The sequence below is a fragment of the Lynx rufus genome, unplaced genomic scaffold (assembly GCF_022079265.1).
Source record: "Lynx rufus isolate CCGP_SWC_20201006 ecotype Redwood Valley unplaced genomic scaffold, mLynRuf1.p SCAF_22, whole genome shotgun sequence".
In the NCBI taxonomy this organism is placed as follows: Eukaryota; Metazoa; Chordata; class Mammalia; order Carnivora; family Felidae; genus Lynx; species Lynx rufus.
This window is the reverse complement of record NW_025814837.1, coordinates 19,302,364-19,328,970: the sequence shown is the minus strand read 5'-3', so window position 1 is coordinate 19,328,970 and position 26,607 is coordinate 19,302,364. Positions and strand designations below refer to the sequence as shown.

General features: G+C 38.1%; 1 protein-coding gene and 1 long non-coding RNA gene across 2 annotated transcripts; one reads left to right on the top strand and one right to left on the bottom strand.

Moving 5' to 3' along the window:
* The first annotated feature begins 615 nt into the window (after nucleotides 1-615).
* On the top strand, nucleotides 616-13,115 carry SNRPD1 (small nuclear ribonucleoprotein D1 polypeptide). The gene is made up of 4 exons (XM_047087065.1): nucleotides 616-726; nucleotides 7,320-7,396; nucleotides 9,857-10,048; nucleotides 12,942-13,115. Exons 1-4 carry the CDS (start codon nucleotides 713-715, stop codon nucleotides 13,016-13,018), a joined length of 360 nt encoding a protein of 119 aa, XP_046943021.1. The 5' UTR covers nucleotides 616-712; the 3' UTR covers nucleotides 13,019-13,115.
* A 5,010-nt stretch (nucleotides 13,116-18,125) lies between these two features.
* Nucleotides 18,126-24,801, bottom strand: LOC124517641 (uncharacterized). Its single transcript, XR_006963517.1, has 3 exons — nucleotides 24,650-24,801; nucleotides 23,920-24,091; nucleotides 18,126-18,335 (listed from the first exon to the last, which is right to left on the bottom strand). It is a non-coding gene; the product is annotated as an uncharacterized LOC124517641 (long non-coding RNA).
* Nucleotides 24,802-26,607: the final 1,806 nt, after the last annotated feature.

Below are 26,607 nucleotides of genomic sequence, written 5' to 3'. Positions count from 1 at the left end.
GGGGCGCCTGGGTGGCGCAGTCGGTTAAGCGTCCGACTTCAGCCAGGTCACGATCTCGCGGTCTGTGAGTTCGAGCCCCGCGTCAGGCTCTGGGCTGATGGCTCAGAGCCTGGAGCCTCTTTCCGATTCTGTGTCTCCCTCTGTCTCTGCCCCTCCCCCGTTCATGCTCTGTCTCTCTCTGTCCCAAAAATAAATAAACGTTGAAAAAAAAAATTAAAAAAAAATAAAGTAAAAACAATCAGTTAATCTGTATGATTTCCTTCAGGTACATTAAGTAGTGCAGAGGTTCCTGGTGTTGAAGAAGAATTAGCGTAATTCTTGAGCTTTCTCAGAAATTTCCTTTGTTCACGAGTGTATTTAGTGTTGCATAGTACACGGCTTCCGGCCGTGGCAAAAGGCGCACTAACTAGATTTGACATTCTCAAATCCACCTCTTACTGGGAATTTCCTCCTGTACCAGGTCTAAACGCCCTCAGCAGTCGCAAGACACACCCCCAGCCGCCAGAGGCCGCAGTGGCGTTCCGCGCGGCCGGAAGGGAATTCGGTCCAGCGCGGCCCGGCGTTTCCGCTTTGCGTTCACATCGCTTCTCGCGCTCTTTACGTCGGTACCCAGGGAGTAGGCGTTTCCGGCCATTCATACTCCCAGGCTTTTTGGACTTGGGTGGTCGCGTTTTGTGCGCTATCCGACCGAAAGAGTGCCGGCACCGCTAGGATGAAGCTCGTAAGGTGAGGAGGTGACCCAGCCGGGTCGGGGCTGTGACCATTTGAGCCGGGAGCGGCAGGCCGGGCTGCCTAATTACGGAAGGCGCGAAAGCCGCGTGCGCGCGCGGCCTGGTAACGGCCTCCCGCGCCCGCTGCTCCCGCCCCATCTTGACCGCGCCGCCGCGGGCGCTGGGCCTGGGCTTCAGACTGAATTGCGTGCGGATCCCGTGTATCTTTCGAGAGGTGGCCGTAAAGGCCTGGCGGTTTCGTCCCATCTAGTGTCTAAGAGGTCTTAAAGGTGCAGCGCCAGCCTTACAAGCTCTTATTTTCGGTTAGTTGAAGATTTTCATTTCATTGGAATTTCTGCTCTTAGTCTAGGTTACTTTTCTGGTCCCTCTCTGCCTGCAGGAACCGCAAATATAACTAAGTGTTCGCTCTCTGAGAACGTGGGAGACACAAAAATTTTATGCGTTGAGTTAAATTAATGAACTTTAAAAAAGTACCTAGAAGCTGCAGGACTATCTGGAAATAATGAAACTCATTTCCGAAATGTCTTAAATCAGTGTTGGACTTCTGATTTAATTACTTTTTTCTAGTTTATTTTTGATAACTTTTTCGATTTAAGGTTACTCAACTAAGATTTCCTTTCAAGATAGTTCTTTAATTCAGGGGAAAAAAATCTCCCAACTTCAGGCAGAATCATTTTCCATATTTGTGGCTGATTTATGCAGGTAATCGCATTCTGTTTTATTTCTGTGTTTAAACTTGATCGGTTAGTTGAGCCTATTGGTTTACTGATTTGAGGAATTCATTATAAACTGCTTGGGAAGAGATTTGGTTTTGGTGTTTTTCCCGGAGGCAGAGGGCCTGGAACATAGAGAACGTTTCTGATTAAGTTAGCAGTTACAAGTGTAACAGCTAGTCAGTCCCTTGTCTGAATCAAGGTTTGTCAATTGCGATCAGTTACTGGGCACCTGTTACACTGCACTGGTAATGGATTTTTTTTTTTTTTAATGTTTTAAAGGCAGAATGCTTGCCTTTTTGGAACTTTATGTTTTGTGAAGACAGACAAGTAGATAATTTCTAGTATGGTTGAAATAACATATAAAACCTGAATATGTATTTCGAGTGGAGTTTATAGAGAGAAGGCATTTAAGGTTAACTTTTAGTCTATTTTTGTTTGAATTTAGCTTTGGAGAAAAACACCCCAGAATTTAAAGTATATTTTCACAATTTGTAGATAACTGTCAGTCTGAATCTATTTATAGTTAATTTTTGTGTAATGCTCTTTGGAATCAGTTTATCTCATTTAAAGTTATTGTGGGTTGTGACAGTTTTCCTGAAAAATTTAAAAGCTGTACTAAATCTTATTCTGTGTATTAGACTATAGAAGTAAAATGTCTTCTTACTGGGGAGTGTATTTTATGCCAAGAAAATGAGTAGTTGTTTAACTGGTTTGCATTTTCAGTTGACTTATTTCTGTACAGGGGTTGGTGGCACCTTACTGTCACCTTAACCAAAAATCTGGGTGTTGTCTTTTGATATCTTTCCCTCTTAATAAACTGATAAGTTGACAGGTTTTCACAATTTTACCTACCTCCTAAAAGTAGCTCTTGTTACCCAATTTTCTTTGGTTTTTAAAATTTTCATAGTGGATTTGGATACCAAAGGATACTGTATCAATTGGATATTTAAGTTTCAGTAAGTAAAAAGAATTCAGATAGTGAAGGATTCATCAGAAAATAATTCAAATCTGTTTGGTTCCTGGGCTGGGATAACTATTTTTCCTGCCACAATACCTTCACTACCATTCCAGTCACACCACTAAGCCATAAAGGCTCTTTTTTTTCCACCCAAGATTTTAACTGTCTCATGCTATGAAATACAGTATATATTTGCCAATTTAAAAAAATTTGCACACCTCTGTAACCCAAACCCCTGTTGAGATATGGAACATTACCAAAACTTCATTTCTCTCAAGCCCTTCCCAGTCAGTCTTGTTCTCATAACCCCCCTGGCAATCAGTTTCTTCTACCATTGCTTAGTTTTGGTTTCAGTAGAATTTCATATACGTATTTGGAATTACGCAGTATGCATTCTTGTGTAAAATGTCTTACGCAGCATATTTTTGAGATTCATCCACATTGTGGCTTGTATCAGTAATTTGTTTAATTTTATTAGTAGATAAGTTCATTGTATGTTTAAAAGTTACATGTTTTGGGGGCGCCCGGCTGGCTCAGTTGATCTTGAGGTTGTAAACATGAGCCCCCACGTTAGGTGTTTGCTTAATCTTAGAAATTTAAAACTTACATGTGTATTTTCTTTAAAATTGCTTTGAACATTCTTGTGCAAGTCTTTTTTCATTTTGGGCGGTGGATATTTAGGAGTGGAGTTGCTGGATCATAGCATCGTGTATACTTTAGTTCTATAGGAAGATGCCAGATCATTTTCCCAAGCGGTTGTATACCATTTTACACACCCACCAACAGTATATTAGAATTCCAGTTGCTCCACACCCTTAACAATATTTGTAGTCAGTTTAATTTTAGCCATTTCATTGCTTGTGTAGTAGTGTCTTACTATGGTTTTAATTTGCATTTTCTTTTCTTTTTTTAAAAAAGCCTTTTAAATTTATTTATTTTGAGAAAGAGAGAGCGAGAGTGTGGGGGGCCTGGGGGGTGGGGGAGGGGTAGAGAGAGAGAATCCCAAGCACTGTCCGTTGCAGGGCCCCATGTGGGGCTCAAACTCACAAACCATGAGATGATGACCTGAGCCTAAGCTTAACTGACTGAGCCACCCAGGCTCCCCTTGTATTTTCCTAATGCCTAATGATGTTGAACACTTTTTCACCTGCTTATTGACTATTCATGTATCTTTGTGAAGTGTTTCATTTTAATTGTGTTGTTTTATTATTGAGTTGTAGGAATTTTCTTTATATAACCTGCATACTAGTTCTTTGTCAGGTATAACTATTCCCAGTTTGACTTGCTTGTTCATTTCCTTAATGTCTTTTGTGAGTAGTAGTTTATTTTGAGGAAGTTTTAATTTACCAGCTTTTCCTTTTATGGTGATTATCTGTGTACTGTCAAGAAATTTTTTTGCCTACCCTCAAACCATAAAGTTATTCTCCTGTGTTTTCCTCTTAAAGCTTTATGATTTTACTTTTATGTTTAGGCCTGTGATCTGTCATGAATTAATTTTGGTAAGTGGAATGAATTAGGGGTCCAGGTTTGTTTTTTTCAGTATAGATTTCCAATTATTCTATATTCTTAGGGAATGTAAATCCCTATTACCATAGATTGTATCATTTGTTGGAAAGGTTTTCCTTTGCCCATTGGAGTGCTTTGACAGTCCCATTGGCACCTTTGTAGAAGATTATTTTTTATATACATATATATTTATTTATATTTGTATACGTATATAGTATATGTTTAGTATATAAATATAAAGAGAGCAAGTGGGGGAGAGGGACAGCGGGGGAGAGAGAGAGAGAATGTTAAGCAGGCTCCACACTGAACCTGTGGTGATCCCTGCAACCCTGGGATCATGACCTCAGCCAAAATCAAGAGTTGGATGCTTAACCGACTGAGCCAACCAGGTCCCCCAAAATTAACTATATAAATGTGGGTCCATTCCTGGACTCTATTCTGTTTCATTGATCTATTTGTTTTTCCTGTGTCTTGATAACTGTAATTTTAACCTATGTACTGCTCTAGCCACCTAAATTGTCTTCCAGTGTGAATATGACCCTGGTGGTGGTACTCCATTGATGAAAATTCTCAAGTAGCTCTTTAACAGCTTGGGCTCCGCATGAAAGGAAATTACCTACCTCTTACCTACTCATTTTCTGGGACTTAACATTCCATTGGTAGTGGTAGCTGTAATTTCTGTGCATTGTGCTATTTCTTATTCCCAAATCTTTGCTCTGGTTTCTTTTTGCTGCGTGTTTCCAACTTTTCAGACTTCTTACTAGAAGTCCACTAAGTTCTGACTCCCTCCTATCCATGCTACATTATGTTCCTGGTAAAAGCCTGTGCCTACATCCATTACATTTTAAATTTAATTACCTTTAAAATAAAATATCTTTTATGTGTCTGTCCTTTCTATTAGAGTTTGAGCTCCTTGGAGGCCTAGTCCTACTCATTTTTAATCCTCATTGCCATGCACAGGGACTACCAGATAACATATAATGATAAATATTATTTAAAAAACATCCTTGGACTTGTTAAAATGTATTTTGGTCCCTTCAGAAGCCATTTTGCTTACTTTGGTTTTCCTTTTACTTCCTTCCATATGGTAGATTGTTTGATTACTAAAAGGTTTTATTTTTACTTTAATACTACTTTCAAAAATGATTTGGACTTCTCTAAAAGTTAAATATTACTGAGTGGGACAATTAATTATTTTTTTTTAATTATGTAAACTCTGTGTCCAACATGAGGCTCAAACTCATGACCCAGAGATCAAGAGTTCCTTGTTCTGCCTACTGAGCCAGCCAGGTGCCCCAAAATAAAAGATTTTTTGAAAACCAAAGTTTGATCATGGAAAGAAACTATTAGATGAAATTCTAGGCTAATATAGTTATAAGTGATTATTGTAGAGGTAAATTAAAGAATTCTTACCCAGTGAAATAAAGCCTTAACAATTTATTGAGAGAGACTTTCTTTCCTTGACAGCAAATATGAGAAGTATTCAACATAATGGATCTTTATATAAGTCAGATTAACTTTTTAAAATTTGGGACTTAATATGTCGCAATCCAAGTATCCCCCCCTTTTCCATGGCTGGCAGTGCCACTAAAAAAGTGGTTATTTTAAGATTGTCTTCTTTTTTAGTCATTGAAACATTTCAGCGAACTGTTGATTTAGTGCCCATGACCACCCAGGATTAGGTGTAAAGGTCTTGATCCCTACCCTAAGCAGTAGTCTAATGGGGGAGAAAAATAGGTGATCCTACATGTACCATTCAGTGTGATACTATGATAGGGTGTACAAAGTCTATATTATAGATTAGAAATTTTGAATGTGGACATTATTGGATCATAGTGAAGGATTATTGTTCATCATCCTGCATGTGATTGTGGTATTATGATTACGTAGGAGAATGTCCTCATTAAAAATTCATGATGAAGACGGTATGAAAGTGTAAGTTGTGTGGAGACATACCCACATAAATGGGAACATTTTATTTATTTTTAATGTTTATTTAGAGAGAGAGTGTGAGCAGGGGAGGGGCAGAGAGAGAGAGAGAGTCAGTCCCAAGCAGGCTCCATCCTGTGAGCACAGAGCCTGACCTGGGGCTCAGTCTCATGAAACGCAAGATCATGACTTGAGCCAAGAATAAAGGTAGATTACTACCTCATGCTGCATGGAAAAGAGATTAATTCCAGGTAGATGAAAACTCAAAATAGAAAAGTAGAAGAAATAAGACTTTTTACAGTCTTGGGGAGGGAATATACTCTTACACAGATTAATACCTGAGGAAGATTCAGAAATTTAACAATATAAAAATGCAAACCACAAACAAAACACGAATGGCTGTGGCAAACTGGTAGAAAATAAAAAAACTTTTGACCTAATTGAACATGTGTGAATAATGTGAATAGGTAATTCATAGAAGAAATGCAAATTCCCCATCTTCATGAAAAGATGTTTAATCTCACAAATAATAAGGAAAAACACATTGTCTTTTTTTCCCTGTAGAAGTGACAAAAATTTAGAAGATCGGTTACAGTTAGTGTTGCTGAGGATTTGCATAAATGGATTTGTGATTTCTAAATGTCTTTAAACTGCTAAATGAGAACTACAAGGTATAGAAGTCAATAAAGTTATGGCTCAGTTTGCATAAAAACATTTCATCTGTATGCTTATGAATGCATGTAAAATGGTCTAAAGAATCTCCCCATATACATGGGGGGGGGTTATGAAGGGAGACTTTTAGTGTTTATACATACAGGAAGCATGTAATTTTTTTTTACTATCATAATTTGTTTTTTCTTCCATTTTAGTGAGATAGTTGACGGATAATTCTATATTAGTTTTAAGGTATATAGCATAATGATTTGGCTTACATGTATTGCCAAATGATTACCACAGTAAGTTTAGTTAACATACATCATCTGTTATGGACACCAAAAAAGAGGGGAAAAAAGGTTTTTTCCTTGTGATGAGAACTTTAGGATCTACTCTCTTAGCAGCTTTCAAATGTACCATGTAGCAGTGTTAACTATAGTCATGTTGTACCTCACATTCCTAATACTTAATTTACCTTATAACTGGAAGTTCGTACCTTTTTCACTACCTTCATATAATTTCTTGTTTTCAGTTTTTGTGAATTATAATGATTTTATGACCTGTATGCATGGCTTGGAGATAAAGCTGTATAATGGTTTAGACAATCAGAAATGTCCAAATAACAGTTTCTGGTATTACATTCCTTCATAAATATTAAAGGTATAATTCAAGGAAAACTGAAGTTGTCATGCAGATTATTAATAGGAATTGGTGCAAGTAGCATCTATAGCAGATTTTGAACATCTAGAAATTTCACTCTTTCACTCAAAAGATTTTAAGGTGTTAAAGGTGAACATTTGTTGTTTTATTTCCACGTTTTTACAGATTTTTGATGAAATTGAGTCATGAAACTGTAACCATTGAATTAAAGAATGGAACACAGGTCCATGGAACAATCACAGGTATGGATACAGGATGGCTTTTTATAACACTTTTTTCTACCTCTTCCACCTTTTAGACCAGTAAGTCCTTGAAGATAGAGGATGGGTTTTTCATGTTTGATTACCTTGGGTGAAAATATATATGGGAAATAGAGTATTTGGGAGTATTTACTTTTAGGTTTTTTCTTATGTGTCTAACTCTTTGCTTTAATAATATTGTATGCGTAGTTTTATATTTAAGGCTACTGTGATTCTTCACTCGTGGTGGATATTCACTCATGGTAGGTGGTCTCCCCAAGATTGCAAAACTTCAAAACAATTTCTGAGCCAAATGAATGAAAATGCTATCTTAGCATGTGATCCCAGTCTCTGAAATATTTAAACTGTAAGTTTATAAATAATTTAATTTATTATTATTTTTTAGAGCACACAAGCAGGGGAGAGGAGCAGAGAGAGAGAGAATCTTAAGCTCCACACTCAGCCTGGAGTTCAACATGGGGCTCGATCCCATGACCCTGGGTTCGTGACCTGAGCCAGAACCAAGAGTCAGATGCTCAACTGAGCAAGCCACCCAGGAGCCCCTATAAATTTTTAATGTGTAGATCCAGCATCTGAGTACACCAAGAGAAATATATGGTGTTAATTGGTGTTAATATGGTGATAATATTTGAATATACTCACATTTGCAACACGAATTGCTTTGAAAGGAAATTGGTACAGTATAAAGTTTCAATACCATATGGTCCGTGACCATATCTGAGGAAGAGTAATTGCTATTCTTTTGAAACTCCATAAGTAAGGATTTAGTTTGCTCTCTCCTGAACTCTGTATTAGATGTGGTGGAGGAAGGAGAGTGTTCTTCTCACTTTTTAGGAACTCAAAATCTAGTGATGCTTGACACAAAAAAACATAATATAAGGTTTGCCTAACATATATAGTAGGTACTTAATAAGCGATATCCCGGGTGGGGGAAGATTTTCAGCTCATAGGATGAGCAAAATTTACGAAAATCTGTTCTATTCCCCTCAGTAACACAAGTTACAGGTTACAAGTTTCTTGCATCCTATATGAATATGTGTTTTAGTCCTCATAATAAGGATATTGAGGATTAAGTTAAAACGTTTTAACACGCAGTTCCTAACACGTAGAAAGCGCTCATACATCTCATTTTTTCCTCTCCCTTGATGGATCAAGATCCCCAAGGAGATAGACTATCTCAAAAGTATATTAATTTTGGAAAAGAAGAGGATCTCTTCTTTTTCAAAAGAAGGAGGAAAAGATTAGTAGTAAAACTAATAAATTTGAGATGGATGTTGGGAAAGTTGAAAGAATTCATGTTTCTGGCCTAACTGCCTAGGGTCAGAAATTAACTAGATCTTGGGGTACCTGGGTGGCTGAGTCAGTTAGACATCCGACTCTTGATTTCAGCCCAGGTCATGATCTCACAGTTTGTGGGTTCGAGCCCTGCATCAAGCTCTTCACTGACAGCGTGGAGCCTGCTTAGGATTCTCTATCTCCTTCTTTGTCTCTACCCCTCCCTTGCTTGCTATCTGTCTCAAAAAAATAAACTCAATTTAATAAAAATTAACTAGATCTTTAGTTATCCCATTTGTTCAGCTATATTGGTAAAGGCTCCAGTAATTGGGTGTTTCTACTATACTGCCATATATTCATTCTAGAAAATTGTTTTTATTTTGTAAAATCTCAAACTGGAAACATAGGAAAAATAGTTTGAAGCAGACCATTTAAAACCTGGGCAACTTGGTAATTAAAATACTAACAAAGGGGCGCCTGGGTGGCGCAGTCGGTTAAGCGTCCGACTTCAGCCAGGTCACGATCTCGCGGTCCGTGAGTTCGAGCCCCGCGTCAGGCTCTGGGCTGATGGCTCAGAGCCTGGAGCCTGTTTCCGATTCTGTGTCTCCCTCTCTCTCTGCCCCTCCCCCGTTCATGCTCTGTCTCTCTCTGTCCCAAAAATAAATAAAAACATTGAAAAAAAAAATAGTAACAAAAACAGTAACGTTCCTTTAAAAAAAAAAAGACGTGTTAAATTCATAGTAACAAAAAATACTGCAGTACAAATAGAACTTTATATTTAAGAGAAGGATGAATCTAATGTGGAATGGGGTATAAGGAAGTTATGGAGACAGAACATGCAATAAACATTGCTCACCCTGAGATAAGAATACCTGGGCACAGTGAGAATGAGTCATGGATACCACTCGCATTCCTCCAGAGCTTGTTGCATTCACATCTGTAAGCATATCTAACCGTGCAAAACATTAATGTCCTGGGGATAATCTTTGAAGAAAGGATTTCTGGTTTATACTGACATTCACCCATTTACTAATTGTATTAAATTATATCTTAGAAATGTGCACTGTAGCAGAACAGATAGCACTCTCTGGTATTTACTGTGGCCTGATAGGTAAACTGGTTGCCTTCTTTATCGTGCTAATAATTGCCCTCTTTTTCCCCCTCTAGGTGTAGATGTCAGCATGAATACACATCTTAAAGCAGTGAAAATGACTTTGAAGAATAGAGAACCAGTACAACTGGAAACACTGAGTATTCGAGGAAATAACATTCGATATTTTATTCTGCCAGACAGCTTACCTCTGGATACACTACTTGTGGATGTTGAACCGAAGGTGAAATCTAAGAAAAGGGAAGCTGGTAAGTTTGAAAGATTATAAATGTTTTTGTGAATGTGTATTTAACATTTGCAAACACCACAGATTTTTTTATTTTGTTTTGATTCCCTGTACTTGCTGTGCATGCATATAGTATTTATTATGGTTTCTGGTGTTGATACCAAAGACTGATGCTATTCTTCTTGTCCCTTTGCATATCCTAGTCCCCGACCCTTTACACACTTTGGAAGATTTGGAGATTTAACTCTCTATTCCTGTTGTTCTGAACTTTCTTAATGACTTGGCATAGGGTCTTTGCTTGCTCTCTGTATTGTTTCCTCCATTTTGTTGTTTTGGCTGTTTGGTGGACCCCTTCAATATGGGTATTCTTGCCTTTCAAGCTAAGAAATGGTATGTGTAGCTCTGATAAATGTCTTCTCTTTACTTACTGTTCTTTCTTCCTGGATTTTTTTTTTTAATGTTTATTTATTTTTGAGAGAGAGAGAGAGTGAGCAGTGGAGGGGCAGAGAGAGAGGGAGACACAGAATCTGAAGTAGGCTCCAGGCTCTGAGCTGTCAGCACAGAGCCCGATGTAGGGCTTGAACCCACCATCCACGAGATAATGACCTGAGCCAAAATCAGACGCTTAACTAACTGAGTCACCCAGGAGCCCGTCTTTCTTCCTGGAATTCTTAATAATTGGGTCTTTTGAGTGATTGTCTAAGTCTTTTCTCTTATTTTTGTTTTTTCTATTTTTGACAGAGAGAGACAGAGCATGAGTGGGGGAGGGGCAGAGAGAGGGAGGCACAGAATCTGAAGCAGGCTCCAGGCTTTGAGCTGTGGGCACAGAGCCCAATGCAGGGCTCAAACTCACAGACCATGAGATCATGACCTGAGCTGAAGTCGGTCGCTCAACCGACTGAGCCACCCAGGTGCCCCTCTTTTTTTTAAGTTTTATTTTGTACTCGGCATTGTATTCTTGGGTTTCTCTTTTTTTTATTTATTTTTTTAATTCCAGTGAATTAACATAATAATATTATATTAGTTTCAGGTGTGCAGTACAGTGATTCAGCAATTCCATATGTTGCCTTGTGGTCATCATGTTGAGTGCATTCCTTAATCCCATCAGCTATTTCACCCATTCTCCCATCCCTCATTCCTTTGGTAACCACCTATTTATTTTTGAGAGGTCGTCAAAGAGAATCCCAGGCAGGCTCCGCACTGTCAGTGCAGAGCCCAGTGAGGGGCTTGAACACACGAACCATGAGATCATGAGCAGAAGTCAGATGCTTAACAGACTGAGTCACCCAGGTGTCCCTGGCCATCTATTATTTAACAAGAACCCTGAAAAGACAAGTTCTGGGAAGGGAGGCTGGACTTCTGAATTGGCGGGTCTCACTATAGAGTGGCTCAAGAGTTAATTGACCTCTTCACTGAGGAGACCCAAAATTTCATCATCTAGAGTGGTTTCTGGAGCTTGTTTTTTTTTTTTTTTTTCATGAAAAGATTCCAGTCATCTACAGTGGGGGATATATGCCTGGTAGCCAGCATTATAGGAGCAAAGCAGGAGAAAGGGGCTGGGTGTTTTGTAGACCCTCACTTAATACAGGGTCTTGATTTTGAGACTTTTTTTTGCCTTCCTCCCACACTAGGAAATACACTTTGTATCATTCATTTATATAACTGAAACAAAAATCTCAGAATTCCTGAATTCTAATACATGCAAAAACCCGTATGTTTCCTGTCCTCTTTTAGTTCAGAAAAATTTTAGGTTGCAGCCTATAGCTTGAAAAATGCTAAATTAATACCCATTCCCTTCCCATCAGTTCTGTGCCTCTTGCTGTTATCCACTTTGCATATATTTTCAAATCTGAAGATTTCTGCTTCAATGTCTTTAGGTTTACTTTACCTTTTCTCTCCTATGTACCTGTCAGGGAAATAATCATTAGCTTTGCAAGGTGTGGAAGAGAAGACTCGCCAGTCTTCTTGCTCCACATGATTGTCAACCATTTTGTTTTCAGCCACCTGCCTCATCTCACCCTTGGCTTCTAAGGTCCTAGGTTTTCTAGGAGTTATTCTTCCTTTACTAAACATTTACAGTTCTTAGTCTACTTTCTGAAATGTTTCAACCACTGTATTCCCTCCCTCCATTTTTCTCTTTATGGGTATTTATTGTTTTTACTCCTTTCCTGTCATGAGTAGTATTTCAGAAGGAATTGGAGATAAATGTGCTTAATCTGCCTTGTTTTAACAGGAGTCCTAGACTTAACTCTGCTTCTTTGAATGATAAGGTTGGCAACAAGGGGTAGAAGTTTAGAGTGTGACCGACTAGAACTTCATGTCAGGATTTTTTTAGTATTCATCGCTCTCTGAAGATTGAAAAAGTTCATTTGAGAAATGAGTTTTTTGTCACTATAATATTCAAGTAGGGTTAGGATGACCAGCCTACAGGAATATTGCTGTAAGGATTAAAGTACTTGGTTATGATTGGATCAAATGACTTAAGATTCTGGAGTCATAAGGTTGTTTGATATAATGTATTTTAGACTTTCTTGGCTTTGAATTTTGAACTTGGGTTCTATACAATAACAGAAAAGTCTGGCACATGGTGTTCATGTTCTTTTCCATTGATAGGATATCTCTTCCATCTTGTGTTAAGGTTCAGATCATTTGGATTTTATTTTGTGAAGTTGAGACATGATAAAAAGAAAAATATTTATAAACCTGGTGAATTTCTCATAGATCAAATGAAATAAAAATTATCTTTGCAGGCCAGCAGCTTTGGGTTCTGCATGATAATGTATTGGAAGGATGGTTGTGAGGTCATATTTGAGAGAAGCTGGGTTAAAGTTTTCTTTCCTCTAGATGTTTGTGGTGGCCCAGGTAACATCATTGCAGAAGAGAATTAACCTTGCTTTGTTTTTCTTTTTTCTTAGTTGCAGGAAGAGGCCGAGGCCGAGGAAGAGGAAGAGGACGTGGTCGGGGTAGAGGAAGAGGGGGTCCTAGGCGATAATGTCTCTCAAGATTACTATTTCAAAGTGATACGTGATTTGGAATATTTTTTGTACAGGCTTTGTTTATGTCAGTTTTTAATAAACATAAATGTAGGACACAGTTGTCTATTGACTGTCAAATTTTAATAGTTCATATAGATTCATGATATTTACATAGTAGAAGCTAAGCATTTCTACTAGGCAATCACAGACTGATTTCATTCTTAGATCAGACTTTTAATTTTTGAACTAAAGTTTTTGTATAAATGTATGTAGAATATGTACCTATTTCACATGCACTGAATATGCATTTTATTGTTTTACTTTGACTCCATTCTGTAGAACCTGCCTACAAGTGAAATAATAAGTTCATTTTGGTACTTCAGAAATTAACGTTCTCTGGATTCAGTCTGAAATTGATTCCCCTTTCCTGAGTTTTACTTTATGGAGACTTCCAATTCAGGAGTCTTAGACTTAGTTGTCTTCGTTAATGGGTTTTTATTTTGTTTTAATCTCAATAGAATATAGTTTTACATTCTCTTGAGTTGAAACTGTAGATAACATTTACTAGATTATCAGTTGTGAGCAGTGTCAAAACCTGTTAATGTGAAATGTACCTGTTGGTGGCTCCTTTATCAAGTACTTTTACAAGTCCTTAAAGAACAAAAAGAAAGAGACCTACTTTGACAACAAAATTGAATTTTTTCCAATTGTTGCAATTGGTTAAGCTTAGAGAAAAATATGTCACAGTATATGCAGTTCCTTGTAGAGCTTCCTACCATTTGTTCACATGCTAAGGAAAACACCTGAGAATTGGGGGGGGGGGGACTAAATCTGTATTTACATTTAATCATGCACATGGGGTTTTGTTTTATTTTCTAAATGTGAAGGAAATTTTCTGCACAGATTTTCTAAAAAGAAGGTATAGGTTTTCACATTAGAGGGTTATTCACATTGAGGGAGAGAGAAGTGCATTTGTGTGTTTTGTGTGTGTCTCAGTGATTTTCCATCTTTGATCTGTGGTGCTCCTATTGAACCCCACATAGAAGGCAAGGGAGCCCAATGATACTGTATGGTGGAGAGCAGATTTTAAAGGGGCAGTCAGAGCAGACTTTGCACACGTGAATAAACATGAGTTGACTCCTGCCCTCATGGAGCTTTAGGCTAAAAGGGAAGCAGAGTTAAATATCAGTAGGTAATTACAAATTGCGAATGCTCTGGTGATAGAATACTTCACAAAACCTGGTCTGTTTTAAAAACAGTTTATATAGAAAGTTCATTTTGATTTTAAGTCAAATGCCAAAGTAACAAAAGATTTTAAACTTTTTTTTTGTGGAAATACTAACATTTAGGTGTTTACGGTATGAATCAATCAAAAAATATATAAATGTAAGACTAAAGTACAGTTGGTGTAGATTGAGTTTATTCCACTAGAGGTCCTTGTTTCATTTTTATGTGAAAAGAAATTGAATAAAAAGCTGTTTGAACTGATTGCCATTATTAGCTATAAAGGAAGCACTGCAGTGAATAGAAAACAGACCAGTCTGTGATATGCTTCCCTTGATCCTTTTCCCCAAGACAGTATATAGGATCTTAGTGTTTCTGCATTTTGCACATAAATGGTCTCTTAAAGCTTAAGGTTTTATATGTGAAAGTTTTCTTAATGAAATGTATTATGAGTTTAGAAAACCATAAGTGAAATAATAGAAAATTAAATTTCATAGCATGTTTTAATCTATTATGATTATGTTGGGTTATGCAGGATCGCTCAGTGTTTTGAAATGTATTGATAACAGGGGTGCCTGGGTGGCTCAGTCCATAGAGTGTCTGGCTCATGACTTCGGCTCAGATCATGGTCCCAGGGTCATGGGACTGAGCCCCTCATCCCTGCTTGGGATTCTCTCTCTCCCTCTACCCATCTTCCCCCCCCCTTAAAAAAGAGAAATGTATCAATATAGACAGCAAACAAAATCCACATAATTCTCTATAACAGATATCAGAATAATATTTAACAGCAGTTGTTCCTGAAAACAAACTAAAAGATAATTCTTTAACATGATGAAGAAATTCTTAAGTCAATAGCAGAAATTTTCCAGAGATACTCCAATTAAAATAGCAACAGAAAAGAATGTCTGGGGGTGCCTGGGTGGCTCAGTTGGGCGTCCAACTTTTGACTTTGACTCCGGTTCTCCTGGTTCGTGGTATTGAGCCCCACGTCTGGCTCCTCACTGACAGCATTGAGCCTGCTTGGGATTCTCTCTCTTTCTCTGCCCCTCCCGTTTGCTCATGCTCTCTCTCTTTCTCTTTCTGTGTGTCTCTCAAAATAAAAAATTTATAAGGGAAAAAAAAAAGGATGCCTGATACCGGTCCTTGTTATGTAATGTGAAAATTCTCATGGGAATATTTACTAGTTTCTGTCTAGGAACAGGGTAGTGTGCTATTTTTCTGAACACGTTTTTCAGTAAAGGTTTAATTTTATTTCATATACCATGGATAAAGTTAGTATGTTAGTGATTCATTTTAGAAAAATAACACCAAAGTTTCTAGATGCAGTTGATTCTTATTACAGTAGTTCTGTTGTAATAAAATTACGAAGAACTGAAATAGTGAATACTGACCATTGCTTCTAGGGAAAATGCAGGGCTAGGTTTCTATGTGACACATTTTCATGAAAGGATTAGTACATAACCTTGGTTTATGTGTGTATCTATTTAAAGACTCTGTATTTAATATATATTGTTTCCCTTACATTGAATTCATGACCAACAGCACCGTAACTCATGCCTGAAGAAAACTCTTCTAACACGTGTCCTCCAAAAGGCAAAACTCTATGTCTGATGTGGGGCTTCAACTCACAACCCCGAGATGTAGTTACATGCTATACCGACTGAGCCAGCTAGGGGCCCCACATCACAGCCTTAGGGGCTTTTAAACAAAATTACAGAATAGAAAAAATGTGGCACTACACAGACCATGAAAAGGACATTTGTTTACAGTAAGAATTGAAACCAGGCAGAGTATTGCTTTGTTCACCCTCACCTGGGAACACTCATTTCAGGTGACAAAATGTTTTGCTGCTCTATGCATGTTCATGCATGACCAGGAAAGCACCATAAGTATTAATTTTGGAGTTACAAATAAATTTTAGCAAGTGACTTCCCCAATACAGAACCCGTGAATAATGAGGATTGACCATACTTAGAGCATTTTGTTAAGATTATACCAAAGTATTTTGTGTATCATTAGGTGTGTTTTACTATTTCTGAAGTTGAAATGTTTCTTATATGGTATAAATTCAGGTTTGGTATCAAACGTAAATCAAGTTTTTTTTTTCCTTGTAAAATAACAAGTGCAACTAAAAGATGTTTTATATTTGATGAACTACGGAAATTATAGTGTGATGTGTAAGACAAGTAGAACCCATGAGTTACTACGAGCACTTTGTCTTTAAAATTTTTCCATGTTTTCTAGAACGTTTTCCCCTTTAAGGGCTTGGGAACGGGGACAACATTCCATTCTAGTTTTTTAGAAAATTCCTGAGTCTCAAAACCAAAACTAGTGCCATATATCAGGGTAGGAAAGCCAGTGTAAAGATGTGAATTCCCTAATTTATAAGTTTAAATGCAATTGTCCTGGTGACTTTTTTAAGATTTTATTTTTAAGTAATCCCTACACCCAACATAGGGCTCAAATTAACCCTGAGATAAAGAGTCGCATGCTTTATTGACTGAGCCAGCCAGGTGCCCCTATCGTGGTGAATTTTAAATAACCTCTATTGATAGTGTATCAACTGATACATACTTAATGCTAATTCTGTGCCAGATTTTTCTTACTGTTTTATAGATCTAATGCAGTTGTCACAAAGGAATTTTTTTAGTGGACAGTACTATTGTCAAATACCAGAGTGCTTAATCTGTGAGGTTCTATGCTAAGCCCTTTACGTGTTACTACTTTTAACCTTCAGATCAATTCTATGTAGCAGTGTTTGCTGTTTTCAGAAAGAAACGTGTTAGGTCTTAGTTTTTAAACAATTTTAAAGTCGCATGGGTTTTTTTGTTTTTTGTTGTTTGCTTTTTAATTTACATCCAATTTAGCAAATAGTGGAACAGTGATTTCAGGAGTAGATTCCTTAATGCCCCTTACCCATTAGGCCATCCCCCTCCCACAACCCCTCCAGTAACCCTCTGTTTGTTCTCCATATTTAAGAGTCTCTTATGTTTTGTCTCCCTCCCTGTTTTTATATTCTTTTTGCTTCCCTTCCCTTGTGTTCATGTGTTATATGTCTTAAAGTCCTCATATAAGTAAAGTCATACGATATTTGTCTTTTCTCTAATTTCGCTTAGCAGAATACCCTCTAGTTCCATCCATGTAGTTGCAAATGGCAAGATTTCATTCTTTTTGATTGCCGAGTAATACTCCATTGTATATATATACCACATCTTCTTTATCCATTCATCCATCAATGGACATTTGGGGTCTTTCCATACTTTGGCTATTGTTGATAGTGCTGCTATCATTGGGGTGCATGTGTCCCTTCAAAACAACATACCTGTATCCCTTGGATAAATACCTAGTAGTGCAATTGCTGGGTCGTAGGGTAGTTCTGTTTTTAGTTTTTTGAGGAACCTCTATACTGTTTGCCACAGTGGCTGCACCTGTTTGCATTCCCACCAGCAGTGCAAAAGAGATAGTCTTTCTCCACATCTTTACCAGCATCTGTTGTTGCCTGAGTTGTTAATGTTAGCCATTCTGACAGGTGTGAGGTGATATCTCATTGTGGTTTTGATTTGTATTTCCCTGATGATGAGTGATGTGGAGCATTTTTTCATGGTGTTGATTGGCCACCTGGATGTGTTCTTTGGAGAAGCGTCTATTGATGTCCATTTCTGCCCATTTCTTGACTGGATTATTTGTTTTTTGGGTGTTGAGTTTGATCTCTGTAGATTTTGGATATTAACCCTTTATCTGATATGTCATTTGCAAATATCTCTACGATTCCATTGGTTGCCTTTTAGTTTTGCTGATTGTTTCCTTTGCTGTGCAGAAGCTTTATTTTGGTAAGGTCCCAATAGTTCATTTTTGCTTTTGTTTCCCTTGCCTCTGGAGACGTGTTGAGTAAGAAGTTGCTGCAGCCAAGATCAAAGAGGTTTTTGCCTGCTTTCTCCTCGAGGATTTTGATGGCTTACTGTCTTACATTTAGGTTAAAGTCCCATGGTTTTTAACAGTAGAGTTGGAATTTAGATGCAAGTCTGTCCAAGAACCTTTGTTCTTGATTAGTGTATTGATTCTCATGTTCATTTTGAAGAATGAAGAGGCTGTAGGAGATACATCATTTTTCTAGGGGGGAAAAATGGAAAGAATGGGAGAACTTAACCTTATTAGATACCAAATATAAAATATTAAATAAGAGGAAATTATCTTGGTACTCATGTAATTTTCAGCCAGATTTCATTTTTGATCAAATAATTTTGTAATAGTGCTCATTGCTGGGAAGGTAGAAGAGTGTGTCTAATAGTCATGGGAAGGAAATTGAAAAACTTTAAGCAAGTCGTGAAGTTATCTCAGAAGCCTTACATTTTCTTTCTGACTTTGATCCAGGATTCCATTTGAAAGCCCCAAGGAAAAAAAGTTGACATTTAGTCATAAAGATGTTCATCATATTAATTTTTTAATTGAAAAGGAAGCCCTGTATGTATAAAATTAGAGGAACAGTTAAGTAAATTACTTGAAGAAATAGACCAGGAGTTACTGAACTTTATCTGTAAAGGGCCAGATAGTTAACATTCTAGGCTTTGAGGGCCATATGGTCTCTGTCTCAACTATACAGCTATAGGCAATAGGTGAATGAATGGGCATGGTTGTGTTCCAACAAAACTTTAAGAAAAATGGGCAGAGGGCTGGATTTGGCTCACGGGCTGTAGTTTGCCAACCACTGAGATATAAAGCTGTTGTAAAAGTGTTTCGGCAGTCCACTGACTGGGAAAAGATACTTGCAAAGCATATGACCAATAAAGGATTAATATCTATAAAATCCTCCTTGAAATTAGTAAGGGAGACAGTCCAATAGAAAAGTAAAGAATGTAGCCAATTCACATAAGAGAAAAGTTCAGTAAAATGTAGGGGGAAATGCCTAACGTTCCTAGGATCAGAGAATGCAAAATTTAAAATGTGCTGCCGATTCACCCAAGGGGATATATTCAGGAAAGTGATAGTGTTCTTTGTAATAGTAAAATTGCTAACTAAATGTCCAACAGAAAAAGTTGTTAAATTGTTCATGTGTATAGTAAAATACATCAATGAAAATGAGCAAAGAATGCAAGTAGCAGAATACATATAGCTTGATGTCACCATATAAGAGGCATATAAACCTTTAAGGACGCTGACAAGTGGTTAAGTTTTAGAAATGTGCACACAAAAAAATGCACGAGAATGATCGACAAGTTCAAGGGAGCAATCACCTCAAATGGAAGGAAGGAGGGGAGTGTAATAGTTTTAACTGGGTAACGTTCTGTTTCTTAACCTGTGTGATGGGTGACTTAGGTTGAAACATAGGAAATTGCCGATACTTAATTGTCTTGACCCATAAAAACATCACTTTCATATGGTTCATATTAGTATTTATGCATTTTTTGAAATGTTTATTTTGAAAGAGAGTGCAAGCAGGGGAGTTTGAGTGACAGGTATGGAAACCAGTAAAACCCTCTGCTCTGAGTTGTTCAAAAGGTCTGCAATTTGTAGGTTTCTGGCCAGTTCTCATTTCTTCACTTCCTGGGCCAAATTTCCTCACTTCCTGGGCCAAACAGATCATCTTTTCGGAGGCAACCTATGCTGTCATCCTCTTAATGCCTCTACCTTCCAAGTTTTACCCACTTTGCTACCTCTGGCTGCCTGTTTTAGCAACAGAAAAGCAAAAGACAATACCTTTCATTTCAGTTAAGTTGAAAGTGTACCAAGGTCAGTATTGACCTGTCTCTTGAAGTACAGAATGACAACAAGATGTTTGCAGTATTTGGAAATTGTGTTTGAATATGGTTATTTTTTATTAAATGTTAGAAGTCACATTCCTGAAGAATGTGGGGAAATGCCATTTGAGAATTGGCACTGGGGATCTATGAATGAATGACAATAAAAACCCATAGAATGTGGACCTCTAAGTAGTATTTCTTTCTGGGGATAACTTGTTGCAGTTGATAACTAAATTAGTTGACTGGGTGTATAAAAATTACATTTATGTCAGTGGTGGAACATACTTTGTAATTCAAGATAATATACCAGAATAGATGATTCTAAGTAATTTTACGGTAACCTTTTCCATTAGATACTAAGCCTTATTTTTTCTGAAATTTTATTTTTAAGTCTTTGAATATGCTTGAATTGTTACATTTGGGTTTTCTTTTCTTTCTTTCTTTCTTTCTTTCTTTCTTTCTTTCTTTCTTTCTTTCTTTCTTTCTTTCAAGAAAGAGCATGCATGCATGAGCAGGGGAAAGGAGCAGAAGGGAAGGGGGCGAGAATATTAAGCAGGCTTTATGCTCAGCATGGAGCCTGACATGGGGCTCAATCCCAGAGCCTGATGCAGGACTTGATACCACGACCTTGGGATCATGACCTGAGCTAAAATCAGGAGTCGAACTCTGAACCAGCTGAGCCACCCAGGCACCCCTGGGTGTTCTTTTAATAAACAGCTTTATGGAGATGTAATTTACATATCATACAATTTACCCATTTAAAGTTTGCAATTCAGTGACTTTTAGTTTATTTACAGGGCTGTGCATCACTGCATTTCATTACCCACCCCCCCCCCCAAAAAAAAAATCCCATCTCCTTACCGATCTAGCCTCCAATCTCCCCTTGTCCACCTCTAACCTTGGTAACCACCAATCTGCTTTTTGTCTCTCTAAATTTGCCTATTCTGGACGTTTTGTATAAATGGAATAACAACGTCTGGTCCTTTGGGACTGCTTTGACTTGGCATCATATTTTCAAGGTTCATCCAAGTTGTAGCATGTGTCAGCACTTCATTTATTTTTATTGCTGAATAATATCCCATGATATGAATATACATTTTCTTTATAGCTCGTCAGTTGACAAACATTTTGGTTATTTCTGTTTTGGGCTGTTACGAGTAATACTATGAACATTCATGTCCAAGTTTCTGTGAACATGTTTTCAACTTAATCTTGTGTATACACCTAGGAATGGAACTATTGGATTGTATCGTAATTATGTTTAACCTTTTGAGAAACCGCTAGACTATTTTCCAAAGTGGCTGTAACATTTGACATTCTCATCAACAACATATAAAATGTATAAAAGTTCTTATTTTTTCTGGGGCGCCTGGGTGGCTTAGTTGGTTAAGAGCTTGAGGGGCGCCTGGGTGGCGCGGTCGGTTAAGCGTCCGACTTCAGCCAGGTCACGATCTCGCGGTCCGTGAGTTCGAGCCCCGCGTCAGGCGCCGGGGTGATGGCTCGGAGCCTGGAGCCTGTTTCCGATTCTGTGTCTCCCTCTCTCTCTGACCCTCCCCCGTTCATGCTCTGTCTCTCTCTGTCCCAAAAATAAATAAAAACGTTGAAAAAAAAAATTTAAAAAAGAGCTTGATTTCGGCTCAGGTCACGATCTCACATTTCGTGGGACTGAGTTCTGGGTCATGACAGCTGGAACCTGCTTGGGATTCTCTCTCTCCCTATCGCTCTGCCTGATCCCCATGCTCACTCTTGCTTTCTCTCTCACAAAATAAATAAATTAACTTAAAAATAACAATAAATGTCAGTCGGCATTTAAAAAACACTTTCCAATTTCCACAGCATCACCAGCACTTAATTAAGATCCTTGGATAATTATTTTTAATATTAATATCTTAATTTTTTATCCCGTGTTGCCATAACAATGGGAGACACAGTATTCATATTGTGCCAAATTAAAGAGACTAAACACTACCTGCCGGCTTTGAATGGCAATTTTTCTCTCCAAGAACATTGCTACATTTTAAAACATGACAATCATATTAAAGTCACTGTAAGACATTTCCACCTGCATAAAATGAGGCTCAAGAAAATTAAACATCAATTAGCTTTTTACCTACATCTACCTCAAGAGGACTCCAGTGAAGACCACACTAGGTAGGCCTGTCCCTGGGAGAGGACGTGAGAAGACCTCCAGTATCTTGATGACTGAAATACGATTTCAACAAGCTGTATGTTTTCAAGAACAAAGACCTCCCTGTAAGCTCGTGTTCCAAATCACTGCCATAGTCTCATGATAATTGCCTCTTGTCGACTGGCTGTTCACTACAAACAGTCTTCATAGTGACAAAGCTGGGCATTTGAGGGAGAGGGCTGTCCCTGAGCCTTTCACTGGGGAACCTCTTAGGTTAATTTCAGTCATCTGGGGAAAAAAACAAAACAAAACAAAACCCAAAACAACAACAACAAAACAACCTTTCCACAAAAAGGAAATGTTTCCATTCTGGAAACCAAAGTAAAAATAAAATATAGGAAGGCAACTAACAAGGATTTCTAAGACTGGAGCTTCAGATTTCTTTGTGTCTTGATCCATGGGCAGTTTAATGGTCATTCAGCAGCTACTTTCCGCCCCCCCCCCCCACCCCGTCGTACCCAAGAGCTTTAAGTCAGGGAGGAGATTTTGTTTCCATTGTCAGACTGATCTATAGTTTTGCATAATCTGAATCTGGGTTCTACTCTGCAGTTTAAGATGTGAGCCAGGGGCCTGGCATTTGTCTTTATTGTGTTCCCCCAATAACTTCATAATTAAAGCATTTGATGATTGTTGTTGTTTCTTCTTGCTGGCAATGATGTACATCATGTGAGGAATTGGGCTATTCATGTGTTTGCAGGTTAAAGGAAACCAATAAACTTTTGGGGGAACCTTATTAGGATTTTCCAAAGAAACAGAACCAATAGGAGATACTTACACATAAAAAGGGATTTATTTTACTGAATTGGTTCACACAGTTATGGAGGCTGAGAAGTTCTAACAACAGCCGCCTGCAAGCTGCAGACCCAAGAAAGCCAGTGGTGTAGTTACAATCTGAACCCAAAGTTCTGAGAACCACTGGTGCGAGCCCAAATCCAAAGGCTGGGGAACTGGGAAAGCAGTGGTGTAAGTTCCAGTCTGAGGGCAGAAGACCTATGTTTAGCCCAATCTGAAAGAGTAAATTCTGGCTTCCTCCACCTTCTTTTCAGGCCCCCAATGGCTTGGGTGATGTCCACACAAATTGGGCTGAGCAATCTGCTTTAGTCAGTTGCTAATCTCATCCAAAAAAAAAACACCTTCACAGATACACCCAGAAATAATGTTCATCCCATGACCCATTCAAGTTGACACGTAAAATTAACCATCACAGGGACCAATTCTTTACATCTTCTATCTTGATCATCTTCTGTCACTTGCTTATCTACATCTTACCACAGTCACCTTCACCTCTGATCTAGTTTCTTCCACCCACTAAACTGCAATCTTCCCTTTCAGAGTGTATCTTCTATGTATATTTACACATTTTTTGTGTAACATTGACAATCTCTGTGTGTAGATGCTTTGTTGGCAACCAACTGAGAAAAAGCAAACATTCTGCTAAGAACATATTGTACTTCATTGAGAAGCATGTTTATTTAGACCAAGGTCTTTCTGGATGATTATTTATTTTGGATTTATTGTGGATTATATTTCAGTAAGAAATAATATGCTTGTGTTTCCCATTCATACTTTTATCACAGGTTCCTAATCTTTACTAAATATTCTCATAAAATGACAACTCTCAGGACATTCATGAAAATTGCTAACCTAAAAGTTATCTTTCACATAGGGGCAACATGTCTGTCTCTTTCCACATTCCTGCCTGAGCCCAGAAAATAGAACAGAGCTTATAAAATATTAAGGGTCACAGAGCTTTGGTCATTTTGCTTACCTCACTTTCCAAGGAATCCTGGGTTGTATTGGCATTCCCCAGGAACATCTGCTAAAAGGCAGGCATGGAGGTTCTCCACACCATGTGGCTTTCTGTTTTGCGTATGATTCACAAATTGGGTAAGTGTGCTCTGTGCATTTAATTTTTCCCGTAAACCTGTCCTAAAGTGTACCTTGAAAGAAGAAAGGCATTCCAGTTTATCTTCCAATCCAAACTGTTCTTTGATGTAGTTTACCACTAACAAAGTAGATAATGTGACTCCACCTGTCTTAATCAATTTGATTCAAAACCCAGAGATGACACTTTTGAAACCCCAAAACATCAAAATATATAGATAGGATCCTAATAAATAAATGTGGTCACAAATTCCTGATGCGTATTTGTGACATACATGCATACGTGAGAGATTGAGCCCCATGGTGGGCTCTCTGCTGGTGGCACAGAGCCTGCTTGGGATTCTCTCTCCCTCTCTCTGCCCCTCCCCCACTTGCTTGCTGGCTCACCCTCTCTCTCAAAATACATAAATAAACATTTAAAAATATATTTAAGATATATTGAGGTCAATTATGAGCCAGAACATTGAAAATATAAAATTTTGGAGACCTCAGGTTAAATGGGTTCTGTAGCATACACCGCTAGTCTCCCACACAATATCCGTTCTCTGCTCTTATCAACAGAACCCAATTTTGTTGGAAACAGAAATATGTCTATCTTTCAAAGCTTTATTTACCTGCCCATCCTGTACCTGGCCTTCCTCCCTGGATCACAAATGAGAGGACTGGAGATGTAGCAGCTATGTTTTATCAATGAGGAAAAGTCCAAGAAACCTAGACCCTGACATTCTTGATGTGTTGAGCCAATGCCAGCAACTTGTCTTTCTCTGAACTTTTTGTTCTGCAAGAAAAAAATACTTCTTTTTGAATAAACTTTAGGAAGCTGATTTTTCTATTATCTGTTGCCAAATGCCAGTGGGTTCTTTTTTGTTTTTCTTTTTGTTAAGATTTTATTTTTAAGCAATCTCTATACCCAACGCAGGCCTCAAACTTACAACCGAAAGGTCAAGAGTCTCATGCTCTACTGACTGAGCCAGCCAGGTGCCCCCAATGAGTTCTAATAGAAAAGAGCACTTAACCTCTGTGCTATAATATTATTCCTGCCCATCCTGTTTGTTCAGCTACCTTGGTAGGGATAAGATGAACCATGAAGATAATGATTCTTTGTACTATTAAAGGTTTAAATCAAGTTTTGCCAGCCTTCAAATACGTGTCAAAGAGCACATGAGCTTATAGTAGAACAAGTTGGTTGTGACAGTTCATCGCCCGAGCTGTAAGGAATGAGGCATCTGTAAAAACCAGGGGTGTGTTCGATATCTGCTTGCTTAATACTTTTCGGTATATTGCTGCACTGAGCTCTTAACAGTATTTTGAAGTGGTTTGGTAAAAGTTGATTAATTATATTTGCCCTAGAATAGCAACCCACCAGTGGAATTATATGCCATTTCATTATGGCAATACCTTTCAGACATCAGCAAAATAGAATAGCACATTGAACCCCCATATAATTATTACCCACCTTCAAAAGTTACCAACTTCCGGACAAATTTCTTTCACCTGTGCTATGACCCATCTCCCCACCCTTCCCCCCCACTATGACCCACTGAATTATTTCAAAGCAAATCTGAGGTATTTCATCTATAAATATTTCAGTATGTATTTCTGAAAGATAAGGGCTATTTTAAAAATATAATCGTAATATCATTCTCATGTTAAAAAAAACTATCAAATATCTGGGCAGGGTTCAATTTCTCCAATTGCCTCATAAATGGCATATTTGCAGTTGCTCAATGTTTTCTTACTTCATTTTGGCTTTTTCTTTGCAGTTTATAAACTGCATTTTCCTGTTTGCATCTCATCTGTCCTTTAACATGTCTCTCTGTACCCTGAATTTCCTCTTTTTGATCCAGTTATGCTTCAAGTTTAATTTTTTGTTAAAAATATTTCATAAGTGGCATTCATACTCATTTTCATTCTTGTGTTCTTTTTAAAAAATATTTATTTATTTTTGAGAGACAGAGAGAAACAGAGCATGAGCAGGGGAGAGGCAGAGGGAGAGGGAGAGCAAGAATTTCAAGCAGGCTCCATGCCCAGTGCAGAACTCCACACAGGGTTCAATCTCACAACCATGAGATCATGACCTGAGCTGAAATCAAGAGTCAGACTCCTAACCGAATGAGCCACCCAAGCACCCCAAGAATTTTTTTCAACACTATCGTACTGTTTTCAGAAAAAGAATATGCTATTCTAATGAATTCACAGCAGTAACTAATTGATGAATCCTTTTTGCTGCATATTTGGCCATGATGGAGAGTTTTCAGGAACTGTGGAATCATATGACCCTTCTCCAAAATACCCAGCCTTCCTAACATGGCTGGTGAATATGATGGTGGTTCGGCCAGCTCTCACTTTTGAGTGAGCTATTTTGAATTCTGAACAGATGCTTCTAAGCTTTTTCCTCTTGGAGGTGGTTGCAGGTTAGCTATTCTGACTTACTTTGGAGGACTTTGGGATGGAGGCAGGAACATTAGAACCACAACAGTTCGCCCGGAGCCTGTTTCAGATTCTGTCTCCCTCTCTCTCTGACCCTCCACCGTTCATGCTCTGTCTCTCTCTGTCTCAAAAATGAATAAAC